This window comes from Aotus nancymaae, unplaced genomic scaffold (genome assembly GCF_030222135.1).
Source record: "Aotus nancymaae isolate 86718 unplaced genomic scaffold, 86718_ANA_hifiasm-v0.15.2.pri h1tg000009l, whole genome shotgun sequence".
Lineage (NCBI taxonomy): Eukaryota > Metazoa > Chordata > Mammalia > Primates > Aotidae > Aotus > Aotus nancymaae.
In genome coordinates this window covers 23863245-23878640 of record NW_026988420.1, presented here as the reverse complement: position 1 = coordinate 23878640, position 15396 = coordinate 23863245, and the positions used below count along the sequence as shown (strand labels likewise).

General features: G+C 38.8%; 1 protein-coding gene across 1 annotated transcript in view; it reads left to right on the top strand.

Annotated features, from left to right (window-relative positions):
• The first annotated feature begins 14820 nt into the window (after window positions 1-14820).
• LOC105727117 (protein diaphanous homolog 3) overlaps window positions 14821-15396 on the top strand; it is a 345513-nt gene continuing 344937 nt past the window's right edge. The window contains exons 1-2 of the mRNA XM_064373482.1: window positions 14821-14888; window positions 14977-15046. Of these exons, the coding sequence (XP_064229552.1) occupies window positions 14887-14888; window positions 14977-15046 (72 nt within the window). The 5' untranslated portion in view covers window positions 14821-14886. The remainder of the gene's footprint in view (window positions 14889-14976; window positions 15047-15396) is intronic.

The following is a 15396-nucleotide window of genomic DNA, read 5'->3' as shown; positions in this document are numbered from 1 at the left end:
CTCATCCTCCTCCGCCGCCTCCTCCTCCTCCTCCTCCCGCCGCCGCTTCCTCCTCCTCCTCCGCCGCCGCCTCCTCCTCCTCCTCCGCCGCCGCCGCCTCCTCCTCCTCCTCCTCCTCCTCCTCCGCCGCCTCCTCCTCCTCCGCCGCCTCCTCCTCCTCCGCCGCCGCCTCCTCCTCCTCCTCCTCCGCCGCCGCCTCCTCCGCCGCCGCCGCCGCCTCCTCCTCCTCCGCCGCCGCCGCCGCCTCCTCCTCCTTCTCTGCCGCCGCCGCCGCCTCCTCCTCCTCCTCCGCCGCCTCCTCCTCCTCCGCCGCCGCCTCCTCCTCCTCCTCCGCCGCCGCCTCCTCCTCCGCCGCCCCCTCCTCCTCCGCCGCCGCCTCCTCCTCCTCCTTCTCCTCCTCCTCCGCCGCTGCCGCCTCCTCCTCCTCCTCCTCCGCTGCTGCCGCCTCCTCCTCCTCCGCCGCCTCCTCTTCCTCCTCCGCTGCTGCTTCCTCCTCTGCCGCCGCCGCCGCCTCCTCCTCCTCCTCCGCCGCCGCCGCCTCTTCCTTCTCCTCCGCCGCCTTCTCCTCCGCCGTCTCCGCCTTCTCCGTCGCCGCCGCCTCCTCCTCCTCCGCCGCCGCCGCCGCCTCTTCCTCCTCCTCCGCAAATAGCAAATGAAAAAGTCAGCTATAAGAGTTAATGAATATGCCATCTATGCAGGACAGGCAGAAATATAAACACATTAAAAGATAAGTATGCAGAATGCAATAAATTGAGCTGCTTAAATAAACCTGTTTAAGAGAAAAAAAAATACCCAACTTTATTTTTAGTAGAGATGGGGTTTCACCATGTTGGTCAGCTCTGGATCTCCTGACCTTGTGATCCGCCTGCCTCTACCTCTCAAAGTGCTGGGATTACAGGCATAAGCCACCATGCCTGACCCAAAATAACTCTTTTTAACATGTTAAGTTTGTCATGTTTAAAAGAGTATCACAATTTTAGACATCAATCAAGCCCCTAGATTTGTGAGTCTGGAGCTTACATATGTGGAGTGGAGATATTTAAACCCTGAGAATGGAGCTTTAATTGTGAGCAGGCTGTATGGAGAGGGAAGCTAAAGATATAGATGAGTAGTCAGAACAAGTTCTGAAGGATTCTGGGTTCAGAAAGGGTCCAGAAATAGATGATCCGGAAAGGGAATAGGAGCCAGAAACACAAACTGAAGAGTAGCCAGTGTGGAGGAGAACCCTAAATGCTGATTTCTGGACCTAAAGAAAGAGTATTTCAAAATAAGAGAGTGACAAACTGCATAGCGCACTGCTGTGAGGTGGGGCAAGATGATATTGTTGGAATTGGCAAGAGGAAGGTTGTTGGCATCCTTTGAGAAAATAGCTTTTTTTGCAGTCTTGGTGGTAGAAGCCAGACTGAAGTGAGATTGTGTGAATGGATGGCAAGAAGTGCCGAGGATGCTTGTGATGAAAGAGCAATGGGAACTACCTGGAGGGGTATCTGAGGTCAAGTGAATGGAACTTGGTGAGCACATGGAGAAATCAAATCAGTGAGAGTTCAAAAAAGAAGGAAATGTGAATTGGCCTTGAAAGATGAAATTGTTTCAGTTGTTTCAAAGGCAGTTCTGTGGAGGGGAGCATTATGAGTACATTGCCACATAAAGGTAGCAATGAAATTTATCGAATCAAGGGAAGATCATGGATTTAATAATTAGGACTACTCTGACTTGAAGTAGTGACAAATATTTAGGGTGGGAACAAGTGATGAAAGGCCTGAAATATGACTATAACGTCTTTTACCCATATATTGTTGGCAAATTAGTCTATATTTAAAATGAATAATTTAGTGCTTTCCTGAACTAATGATGTTTAACTAAGACTAAGAAACCTACTTACTAATATTTAATACATTCCAAACAAGATATTTCCTTTTCTATAATATTTTTTTTTAATAGTGGGCTTAAGTTTTGATTAGAGCACATACTAGTGTATATGTTTTTAAATCCATGTTTTTTTACTATTTGTTCATCTAAAGGTCAAGAATTCTTGTTTCTTGTGCTTTGTTTTTCATGATTCCTGTTAACCTTTTTCATTTTATTTGGATATTTTATGCCTTTCAATATGTCATAGCCAGAAAAAGACTAGCAGAATACTGGCCAGGAGCGGTGGCTCATACCTGCAATCCCAGCACTTTGGGAGGACGAGTTGGGTGGATCACGAGATCAGGAGATTGAGACCATCCTGGCCAACATGGTGAAACCCTGTCTCTACTAAAATACAAAAATTAGCCAGGCATGGTGGTGCACGCCTGTAATCTCAGCTACTCTTGAGGCTGAGTCAGGGGAATTGCTTTAACCTGGGAGGCAGAGGTTGCAGTGAGACGAGATCACACCACTGCACTCCAGTGCAGCAAGACTCTATTTCCAAAAAGAAAAAAAAAACTAGCAGAATACTGTGTTATCTAATATAAAAAGTGGGAATAAATGATTGTTTTTAAATATACAGTTTTCTTAAGAAGTATATTTCAAGAAAATATACATATTAGTGGTTCTGTATTGAAGGTTATTAGATTTTACAGTCTGAACATTATTTATAATAGTTCCTGAATTCCCAGCCTGGCTCTATAATTTAGTGTAATTTTGGTGCATGGGCCATTGAATGGCATGTAGGTGTATGTTTGTCTTGCCCCACGGGGCATGCTAATTGCTTTGTACTCCCTCCTAGAACTGTTCATTTTAAGTATTTAGTCACCTTGGTAGAGGTAGGTGAAAATGAAAGCTTAAAATAAGCTATAATTATATTCAGCATTGGTGATATTACTCTGACAGAGGAATGTAAATTGGATCTAGATATTATACGGTATTAAAGCTGACCTTCCAAGTTTAAGGTATGAAATTTGTTAGTTTGTCACATGTGAGCAGTAATGTATTTTTTCTCATTTGAAGAAGCTTTTTATATTGATTTTAAACCACCTAGATTTCTGTTTCCCTAGGCATTCATGTAAGATTATTCTTTTGGGTAATTAAAAATATTTTTCTTATTACAAAAAATATAAGTTCATTATATGACAAGTAAATATGCAAAAGGAAAATCAAGAAAAATATATAATATTATCTACTTAAATAGACACTAACTTGGAGGAAGAGAGAGAGAGAGACAGACAGAAAGAGAGAGACTGACTCTGTCTACAGAGAAAGTCTTCCTGTCTAATACCATTAGTTGGTTGGTTGGTTAAAAACATTTGTTAGCATGTAATCATCAAATAAATGATTCAAATATACCCCAAACTTTTTTTTTATTCAATTAAAAGCATAATCATTCTTTCTCTAGATATTTCACGTGGAGCAGACCTTTTCTTGGAATGGGCAAAGGCTGATTGCATAAAACATACCCATAATGCATTGTCTTCCTGGTATTGGTGTTTTAAAGTAGAACAGGATCGTAAAGGCTCTGGCAAAGCAATCTGAGTACAGAACTACTCATCTGTTAAAAAAAAAATCTTGGTTGGGCGCTGTGGCTCACACCTGTAATCCCAGCACTTTGAGAGGCCAAGGTGGGCAGATCATGAGGTCAAGAGATCGAGACCATCCTGGCCAACATGGTGAAATCCTGTCTCTACTACAAATACAAAAAAAAAAAAACATTTGCTGAGCGTGGTGGTGCACACCTGTAGTCCTAGCTACTCGAGAGGCTGAGCCAGGAGAATTGCTTAAACCCAGGAGGCAGAGATTGCAGTGAGCTGAGATCATGCCACTGCACTACAGCCTGGGTGACAATGCGAGACCCGTCTCAAAAAAAAAAATATTTTTGGTACTATGATTTCCCTTTAATATATAGTTGTGCCCACATTTACTTTTACTACAATTTTAAAAAGTAACATATTTTTAGCTTTCCAAAATGTTAGGCTTAGTTTTCATAGAAGTACCTCTTTCCCAATTACGTGTAACCTTTTTGTATCATATTAATTGTATACAGTAGTAAGTACAACTGTCAAGAATGGATTTGGAGATAAACCCAACTGGTTCTGGTGGGAGCAGTGTGTGGGAATGTATAAGAGAGTAGAACGCAGGCCTTGAATTAGCTGACTAGGTGGAGGATAGTTAAGAATGTGTTTGTGTAGCTGCACATATGTACATACATTTCTTATATGTGAACAAAAAAATTTTTGTATAATAGAAAATGCCTTATATGCCATTTCTACTTTTAAAACTTAAGATATATGAGCATCATTCCACTTCAAGATTGTAGGCATAGTTTTTTCTTTAAGTTGGGTTTTGTTCCTAGGACCTAGCTAAGTTAGGTAGCCATCTTCATTGCTCCTCTGATATTCTCTGCTTATTTTTGTAATAGTGGTTACTGCACACAGTATTTTTTTATTGTTCTCATGTCAATCATCCTTCAAGTTTCTTCCATCAACTCTTTAATCCCAAATTTTGTTTTTTTCTTTGTTCTTACTATCCCCTTTCTCCTTTAATTGTTTTTGCAATCAGGATTTCACTTCCACAGAATTATTTATAAACTGCTCTTGAATTCATTTATTTATAGTTCTTTTTAGCCCTTATTTTATTTGACCTTATTTCAGCACTTGACTCTTCTCTCTTTTGAAACTTTCTCTTTCCTTTGGATTTGTTTTGTCAGATTTACTTGGTTCTCCTCTTACAAAACACTGTCACTGCCTTTTTCTAATTTTCTTGGTGGGAACTTCTGCCTGTTCTCACACTCTAACAGTGGATATTTCAGACTCGTGTTTGAAGGATAGACTAAATCTATTTTTTCCTATTTCTTTTGCTAAGCACAACTAGAAATATTGGACATTATATGTGAAACTGATATAAGAAGACAGTCTCGTAAGCTTGGGACTTAAGGAACAATATGGCAGTGAGTTTGCTGGGTTGTCTTTCTCCCTTTTAGTCAGATTTGGTGGTGAAGTCAGCAACTCAGAAATGACAGGGGGCACAGAAGAAGTCCCAACAGAAACCTTCTCTCTTAAACCAAAGGACCACAAAAATGGCAGCAAGCAAGACAGAAAACATTAACAATAACTATTCTGTGCCTGTTAAATACCACAGAAAAAGATCTGTGGCCCTATCCCTACCCACACCATCAAAAAGCAAAGTGGGTAGTCTGGATTTCTATCCACAGATGGCAGTAATGAGGCATTCTTCCCCCTCCTGACTGGCATTGTGTTCAAAAAGGCCAATAGAGTCAGGGCTTTCACCATTACCAGTAATAACAGATGTCCACATCTCCCTTCCATGGTGCTATTGTAGGTTACATATTGGCCATAATGAGGCAGTCCTTTTCTCCATCAGGGAGTGCCCAGATTTTCATACATGTCAAGTGGTAACAAAGAATCTCTCTTGGACTTCTGTTTCCACCTGGCACTGATGAGGTGGTGCTTTCTCTTCTTCCGCTGGAGCTATGCCACAGAAAGCTTACTGAAATAAGAGGTTTATATAAGATTTGGAGTCTTATAACACAATATCCCAAATTTTCAGGCTTCTATATTAAAAATATGTCATACCAAGAAGCAGGAAAATCCCAAACTCAATGAAGAAAGAAAATAGGTGACAACACTGATATGACAGAGATGGTAGAATTATCTGGCAAGAATCTTTTAAAAAGCAGCCATCATAAAAGTGTTACAATGGGCAAATAGGAATGTGCTGAAACAAAAGAAAAGAAATAGAAAGTCTCAGCAAGGAAATAGAGGAAACTTTATTTCTTCTTTTAAAGAACCAAATGGAAATCTTAGAAGTGAAAAATGCAATAACTGAAACAAAAAGCTTACTGGAGGGCCTCGAGAGCAAAACATGAGGCTGAGAGAATTAGTTAACTAGACTATAGAATGATAGAAAGTACACAATCTGGACAACCAGGAAAAAAATAGATTGGGAAAAAAATACATAGAGTCTCAGGGACTTGTGGGTCTATAACCAAAGATATAACATTCTTGTCATTGTAGTCTTGAGAAAGAGGACAGGATTAAAAAGTACATGAAGAAATAATGGCAGAATAGGCTGGGCACTGTGGCTCATGCCTGTAATCCCAGCACTTTGGTAGGCCGAGGTGGGTAGATCAGGGTAGATCACCTGGGTGACAGAGCGAGACTGTGTCTCAAAAAAAAAAAAGTCTGAATAGTTCCCAAATTTGGCAAGACATAAACCTACAAAAACTGAATGAATCACAAACAGGATAAACTCAAAAAAATTCACACATGGATGTATCATACTCAAATTTCTGAGAACTAGGCTGGGCATGGTGACTCACACTATAATCCCATCACTTGAGGAGGCTGAGGTGGCTGGATGACTTGAGGTCAGGAGTTCGAGACTAGCCAGGCCAAGATGATAAAATCCTGCCTCTACTAAAAATACAAAAATTAGCCAGGCATGGTGGCACGTGCCTGTAATCCCAACTACTTGGGAGGCTAAGGCAGGATAATTGCTTGAACCCAGGAGGCAGAGATTGCAGTGAGCTGAGATTGCATCACTGCCTTCCAGTTTGGGAGACAGAGTGAGACTCTGTGTTAAACAAACAAACAAACAAAAAGTCTGGAAACCAAAGATAGATTAAAAACATCTTGAAAGCTGTGCCCAAATTGCCAATTGCATAAATTAAACAAGAGATGTTACCAATACATCAACAGGGTAATAAGGGAATATTCTGAACAACTTTAAATACACAATTCAATAAGTTAGATGAAATAGATCAGTTCTTCGAAAAACACAAACTACTACAACACACCCATTAGGAAACAGATAATTTGGATGGTCCTCTCACTATTAAGAGAATTAAATTTCTGCTTTAACCGTCCTGTAAAAGATCTTCAGGTATGGGTGATTTCAATGCAGAATTTTACCAAAAACTTAAAGAGGAATGCCAATTTGCCATAGCCTCTTCCAGAAATAGCAGAGAAGAGAGCAATTAATTTTTTTTAATGAGGCTTGAATTACCTGATAGCAAAACCAGACCAATACAGTATCAAGATAGAACAAACAAAACCAAAAATCCCTCACACTTATAGACCAATGTTCATCATGAATATAGATATAGAAATTCTTATATAATGCATTATATTGACAAGCAAAAGAGGAAAAGTCACTTGATCATATGAATTGATTTGAAAAAAGCATTTGACAAAATTCAACACTTGTTCATAATAAAAACTCTTAGAAAAATAGGAATAGAGGGGGAGTTCAGTTGTGTCCCATAGAAAGATATGTTTAAGTTCTTAACAGTCTTTCTGCAGAATGTGGCCTCTTTTGGAAGCAGAGTCGTTGCAGTGTAATTAAGATGAAGTCATAAGGGTGTAGGGTAAATTCTTGATCCAGTATGACCTGTATCCTTAAAAAAGCAGAGATACAGAGAGAGTCTCATGTGATGACTAGAAGAATTGGCAGCTTCCATCAGAAGCTAGGAAGAGGCAGTGAAGGATTCTACCCAGAGTCCCAGGCAGCAGCCCTGTTTACACTTTGAACACCTAGCTTCCGGAACTACAAGATCTATTACAAGATCTGTTTTAAACTACTCATTTTTTGGTACTTGGTTGCTGCAGCCCTAGGAAACTAATACAGAGAGGAACTTTCTCAACTTGGTAAAGAGATCTACAAAAATCCTACAGTTAATATTCTATTTTGTGATGAAAGACCAAATGCTTTCCCTTTAAGATAGGTTGAGAACAAGGCAAGGATGCCTGCTCTCAGGCATCCTTTTATTTTACACCATGGAGAAGTTCTAGGTAGAACACTGAAGCAAGAAAAGGAAATAAAGGCATGCAGCTCAGAAACATAGACAGAAAACTGTCCCTATTTGCAGATGACATTTGGTTCAGTATGAAGGTTGAGACAGTTTCAGTAATGGTGTGGAGACCTGTCATCTCTTTGTGTTTGTTTCTGTATATATAAAGGCCACAAGCCTGGTGATCAGCAGACCTAGATATTATTTCTAAGTGACTATAACCTCTTATATGTAACAATAGAAGGGGGCTTAGTTTCATTTTAAAATGATTTATTGAGTGCTCATTCTATCCCATGCTAGAAAAAAATAGGATAAATAAGAAATGGTTCCTATACTCGATGAGTATGCATCAGGTACATAGAGAATCTCAAGAAATCTACCAAAAACTCCTAGGACTTATCACTGTGTTCAGCAAGGTTGCAAGATGCAAGATGCCAGATAACAATATAAAATTGTATTTCTATGTAGTAGCAATGAACTTGTGGAAAATGAAATGAAAAACACAATACCATTCATAATTGCTCAAAAAATAATTGTAATTCTTATGACTTACAGATAGGACTTTTATGCTGAAAACTACAAAATAATAATGAAAGAAGTTAAAGCAGATCCAAATAAATAGAGACATCTAGTGTTTATGAATAAGAGACTCAACTCATTTTGCTTGTCCATTTGGGTTATTGGCAGAACCCAATTTCTTGTGGTTGTGGGATTAAGATTCTTATTTCTTTTCTAGCTGTCAGTTGAGGGCCATTCCCAGGTGTTTCAGTCCAACGACATTTCTTGGATTTTCTTTGGCTTCCTTCATTTTCAAAACCAGTAAAGGCGAGTTGAGTCCCTTTTATGCTTTTTTTTTTTTGTTGTTGTTGTTGTTGTTGTTGTTGCTGTTGTTGTGAGGCAGAGCCTTGCTCTGTTGCCCAGTCTGGAGTGAAGTGGTGCCATTTTGGCTCACTGTAGTCTCTGCCTTCTGGGCTCAAGGAATTCTCTTGCCTCAGCCTCCCAAGTAGCTGGGATTACAGGCACCCACCACCACTCCTGGCTATTTTTGTATTTTTATTAGAGATGGGTTTTCTCCATGATGGCTAGGCTGATCTCCAACTCCTGGCCTCAAGTGATCCACCTACCCCAGCCTCCCAAACGATGGGATTACAGGTGTGAGCCCTGGTGCCTGTCCCTTTTTATCCTTTGACTCTCTTTCATCTCATCTCTCTAACCAAGCTGGGAAATTAAGAATTATATGTATGATTAGATTGGAACCACCTGGATAAACTAGGGTAATCTTTCTATTTTAAAATCATCTGATTAGCAACCTTAATTCCATCTGCAACCTGAATTTCTCCTTTGCTACGTGGAGTAATATATTCTTAGGTTCTGGGTTTAACATGCAGATCTTTTGGTGGGCAAGGGTAGGATTACTCTCTTTATTACACATGTCTAATCCTTTTATATTCTCCCATTGCCTATGGCATTATATATATGGTTTTTCAAGATCAAGCCCTTTCTTACTTGTTTGGTTTTATCTCTGATACAGCTTCCTGTGGTGCTCAGCAGAGGCCATTTCTTTTATGTTTAATGTTTTTGTGTGTATGCCCTCCTGCTTAGAAAGACTCAGGTCAGACAGCAGATGCTTTGAAGTTCCCAAGGGAGGTCAATATTGTACTCCTGTTCCCAGAGCACCATGATTATAGCATTTATTACATTATGAAAATAATTTTGTTCAAATTTGTTTCAACCACTAGTCTGTGATCTTTTTCAAGGGCAGAGAACATATTTTATTCAGTTTTGTATTTCTCATACTTAGTGCTGTATCAAGAACACAGTGTATCCTTAATAAAGGCCGACTTGACTGGGCATAGTGGCTTACACCTGTAATCCCAGCACTTTTGGAAACTAAGATGGGAGGATTTGCTTGAGGCTAGGAGTTTGGACTGGTCTGGGCAACATAGTGAGACCCTATCTCTACAAAAACTAAAATTAGCTGAATGTAGTGACACACACTTATAGTCCTAGTAACTAGGAAGGCTGAGGCAGGAGGATCGCTTGAGCCCAGGAGGTTGAGGTGGCAGTGGGGCATGATTGTGCCACTGTACTGCAGCCTGGGCGACAGAGTGAGACCAGGTCTTTGGTTTTATCATCTTTGGTTCAGTATGGGTAAGTAACAGTTCTGAAATCACAATGAAAGTTTCTAGCTTGAAGGTTGAGACAGTTTCAGTAATGGTGTGGAGACCTGTCATCTCTGTTTGTTTCTGTATATGTAAAGGCCACAAACCTGGCGATCAGCAGACCTAGATATTATTTCTAAGTGACTATAACCTCTTATTTTTTTTTTTTTTGAGACGGAGTTTCGCTCTTGTTACCCAGGCTGGAGTGCAATGGCGCGATCTCGGCTCACCGCAACCTCCGCCTCCTGGGTTCAGGCAATTCTCCCGCCTCAGCCTCCTGAGTAGCTGGGATTATAGACACGCGCCACCATGTCCAGCTAATTTTTTGTATTTTTTTTTTTTTAGTAGAGACAGGGTTTCACCACGTTGACCAGGATGGTCTTGATCTCTTGACCTCGTGATCCACCCGCCTCGGCCTCCGAAAGTGCTGGGATTACAGGCGTGAGCCACCGCGCCTGGCCTGACTATAACCTCTTATATGTAGCAATAGAAGGGGGCTTAGTTTCATTTTAAAATGATATATTGAGTGCTCAGTCTATCCCATGCTAGAATAATTAGGATAAATAAGAAATGGTCCCTATATTCAATGAGTATGCATCAGGTAAAATTGCTCTTATGATCTGGTATGTTTATTACAGATCATAGGGTAATAATTCCAAGATTAATTACATTATAATTTATGATGCATTTGTCTTTCCCTTTTTAAGAGCACATCTGGGAAGAAAGGTAGTAACGTGAAACAAAACAAAGGAAGGGTAGGAGGGTCGGTCTTTGGGAAACATACTTGAGAGTGCTTTGTTCCTTTTGGCCAGGAGGTAAGTCTGAGACCTGATTGTTGCCTCTATTGTTCAATGAGGTGACTGACTGTATTTGCTTCCTAAAGCCAACAACATGTCAGAAACCGCTTTATACACTTTCAGCTTCATCCTGTGTTTCTGGAAGTAGTAACTGAATTTCAAAGCCTAAGCTGCTTTTGAACATTTAAAGGTGGGTTAAACATTGTAATTCTGGGGCCCTGTTCTCCCTCTTTGTGTGTGTGTGTGTGTGTGTGTGTGTGTGTGTGTGTGTGTTTTAAAATTTTTATTAAGTTTTATTACCCTTCATCTCTTATTTTCTCATATATTGAGACCCTTACTAGGAAGTGCTAAATGGTAATAGAAGTTTTCCTTGAGGCAATTAGAAGAGTTTGATATTTCCTGTTACAGAATTTTAAGAGGTAGATTTTGTGTTAAATTAGTATTTAGCACTCTACAGTTGCTGTTTTAAAGCAGATTTTTTTTCTGATACAAATGTCATACTGATCTCTGTGTCATTTCTATTCATGAAGAAGAAAAATGTGCTTATTTATCCTTGAATGCAGTTTATAGTTAAACCGCATAATGCCTGATGGTACTGTCCTGACAGGCACAGAACAAATAGTGCAGATTTTAGTTCCTAGAGATTGATCATTTATAGATCAGTTGATAATTTTTTTCCAGGTTGCTTCTTACACTGATGATGAGAAATTTTTCATTTTTGTAGAAAGTTATGGATCTCAATAAAACTCTGTCAAGACCGCAGACCTACCTACTCAATATCACTTTTTATCTTGAACATCTTCTCTGGTGGAGATAGGAAGTGATATTTGTATCCCTATCCTTAAAAATAATATTGCTGAAAATAGTAGGGGTGAAGGTGAAACACTTGAGATTATTGCTTTGTGAGTGACAACCTGTTAATACAACAGTATGTTGACTGCAAATTTTTAAGAAAACAGGGAGATGTTTTATGCATATTTAATTTTTAATCTTTTTAATAAGTACTTTTGGTAGCTTTCTTTTAATTTTTATATATTTCTTTTTTTTTTTTTTTCTTTTTTTTTTTTTTGAGACGGAGTTTCGCTCTTGTTACCCAGGCTGGAGTGCAATGGCGCGATCTCGGCTCACCGCAACCTCCGCCTCCTGGGTTCAGGCAATTCTCCTGCCTCAACCTCCTGAGTAGCTGGGATTACAGGCACGCGCCACCGTGCCCAGCTAATTTTTTGTATTTTAGTAGAGACGGGGTTTCACCATGTTGACCAGGATGGTCTTGATCTCTTGACCTCGTGATCCACCCGCCTCGGCCTCCCAAAGTGCTGGGATTACAGGCTTGAGCCACCGCGCCCGGCCTATTTTTATATATTTCTTTGGTTGTCAAGTGTCTCAGTTTTTTTTCCGTATACCCTGTCCCACTATTCTTGTTTTTGACATGTTTTATGAAATAAAATGTGTAACCTGGTTTTTCAGAAGGCCATTGCCCACTTCTCTGATTTTATTGTTGTTGAGAATTGTTGAGATATTGCAACAATGATTAAAAGATGAAGTGATTTGGTTTAATGTCTCTTTACATGCAACTTTAATAAGTTTTGTTTTATAGAGAATTAGTTTATATGTAAAATATGTGAGTGCGTATAAATATTATTTGAATAGTTCATATTCTGTAGTTTAGAAGAGAGTTATGTAGTGGGTCTAGAAATAGTTGACTTGAGACTGTCTGAGTTTCATAATTCTAGTTTTAATTTTGTTAAAATTAAAACTAGAATTATGAGGGTGATGAATTTTAAATAGCTTTTTTTTATTATTAATTATGTAGATTAGAGAACCTACTGATTTACATGGATTTGTGTTTCCTAAATTTATAGTGGGTCATGATATAAGCATTAGGGTCATGATATAAGCATTAGTGTAACTAAGTCTTTTTGTTATATTAACATGATTTAAAATTCCTTTGGGTATTTTGGTGTAAGGCAGTTTGATGAACAGTGATTTTATTCTTCACAATGATTGAAGGTGATAGTAATATGAATAATCTGAAACCATTTATATTAGCTTTAGAATATCTTTGTGGATATACTTTTGAATATGAAGATTGTTGAAAATGTATTTCAAACAAAATATGAAAGCCCCACTGTGAAGTATTAAAGAGGAGGGCCTTTAGAGTCTCTCTCCATGCATCTCAATGTCAGCCCAAGTAAAACTCTCAGATTACTCCTCACTTCCCTGCTGCATGTAAAATAGGAATAAATTCAGAATAGGGTGTCAACAAGGCAAACAGTTAAGTGAGATGCTGTAGGTGTTTTCATGAAATATGAAAACAGGATTTTAAATGCCTACAGGTAATCTGTCTGTCACTGATAGTAGCGAGTAAACTCTTCACTTTTGAAGTAGCATCCTGGTTTGAAAACAGCAACCTCGCTTTAACTTTTTCCTCACCTTAACTATAATAGCAATCTTCAGTCTTTACAAGAGAGTATCTTTCCTGTTCAAGTGCATTTAAAAAATTAGTTATTTCGTGGCTTTCACTGGAAAGAGATGCATAAAATTTTTCTGAGAAGAGATTGCTAATCTAAATGTCAGTTTTCATTTCTTTTTTGTAAAATCAGAAATTCTGAACATGGATGGGTGTCAAGTTGTGTTCACAGAAATATGGAAATGAAGAAGCTGGATTTTAAACAATATTTGTATTTTTTATATAAATTTGTCGCCTTTGGTTTTTATTCTCTTGTTTTCACTAGAAATGCTATATTGTATCTTAAGGAAGAAAATGATATTTTGTTATTTTCTGATATATGACTTAAGCTTGTTTTTATTCTTTATAATGCCCTGTTTTGGATTCCTTCAAATCCTTTTTTTTTTTTTTTTTTGAGATGGAGTTTCACTCTTGTTGCCCAGGCTGGAGTGCAGTGGCGTGATCTTGGCTCACTGCAACCTCCACCTCCCAGGTTCAAGTGGTTCTTCTGCCTCAGCTGCCTGAGGATTACAGGCATGTGCCACCACACCTGGCTAATTTCGTATTTTTAGTAGAGATGGGGTTTTGCCATGTTGGTCAGTCTGGTCTCGAACTTCTGACCTCAGATGATCCACTCACCCTCTGCCTCCCAAAGTGCTGGAATTCCAGGCAGGAGCCACCGCACTTGGCTGAAATTTTGTTTTTAACATCTTATTGTTCAAATACTACACATACACATATATAAAATCACATATATAAGCACATGTATACAAATAAATATACACAAGCGTATCTTTTCTTTCCTCCATTCTTTTGGTGACAGATTATTGTCATTGTATTATTTATTGGCCTAGATTTCCAAATGTCCACTGAAAAAAGATATTCATTTCTACTAAGGTAGTTTTCCTGTAATCAAGGCAAGCTGTTGTCTAGTGACAGTAATGTTCTAGTTATGTAAAGGCCTCTGATTGGGTCAGTGAGTTTATGGGACAGGTTTGGTTTGGTGAAGATTAACATACTCATTTAAAAACCTGTGATGCAGTTTTTTTAAATTTTTTAATTTTTTTTTAAGCAACTGAACTTTGAAACTTAGGAAATTCTTAACATTTATTGGGATGTAGTTCAGTGTTTGGGGAAATTCTGCTAAAGCATCTCTTTTTCATTGTTTTAATTAATTTTTGCCATCAACATTTTTCTTTATGTTCATCTACATCTTTCCTCCATAGATATTTACTCACTTGCATAATTTGTGTTCTTTGACATAGCCCAAAATAGGCTATAATTAGTGTTGTGCTGGTAAATGTTTAGAGCCAGCTCTGGGTGGGGGAAGCTCTGATTGGTAGCATTTGCCAATTTCTGTGGTATGAATACTTTAACTGTGGCTGATTTCAAGCTACCCACATGATGTCCCTGGACCTGGAGTATGGAAGAGATGGCCACAGTCTACTCTTACAAGCTTGTGCAAGTTGAGTTCAGCACAATATTGGCATATCCCATCTTTGGTTCTTTCGAAACTAAGATTATGAATCATGAATAATTTTTTATATGTGGTCTTATTCTTATGTTTTAGTTATGATTATGAATATAGCAAATATAAAATACTTGTGAGTATATAACATTATCGTGATAACACAAGCTGCATTACTGACAATGTGTAACTATCTTTTATTCTTTTTCAGTTGGATGGAAAGCTTTGGATGTGAGGGGCTTGGATTATTACTAGACATTTTAGAAAAACTGATTAGTGGAAAAATGTAAGTATTGCTAATAATTATTTTCAAGTAAGCATTATTTGTATGTCCAGTTATAATTACAACGCTTCTATTTTTTATGTCAATACAGGCAAGAAAAAATTGTAAAGAAAAATCAACATAAAGTCATACAGTGTCTAAAAGCCCTTATGAATACACAGGTATGTACATAGGTAATTAGTATTTGTCCATCACCAATTTTGTAATATATGATTTTCAGTTGCAGTGAAGTGATGATATATTGTTCTGATGTGTTTTTCAGTACATGATGGAAAAATAATAGAATTTTATTGAATTCCAGTTTCAACTGTCTTGCAATAGGAGAAACTCAAGAATGAATAAATCCTCTTCTGGTGCCGAACTCCTCATGTATAGGCTAATTATCTCTCCTCATTCTTTCCTCCCCCTCAATGCTGCCCACCCCCACCCCTTCCCCCTATCCCCACCCCCTCACCCCATCCCCCACCCCATCTTCTTTCTTTTTTTCTCTTCTCCTCCCACCCTTTCTTTG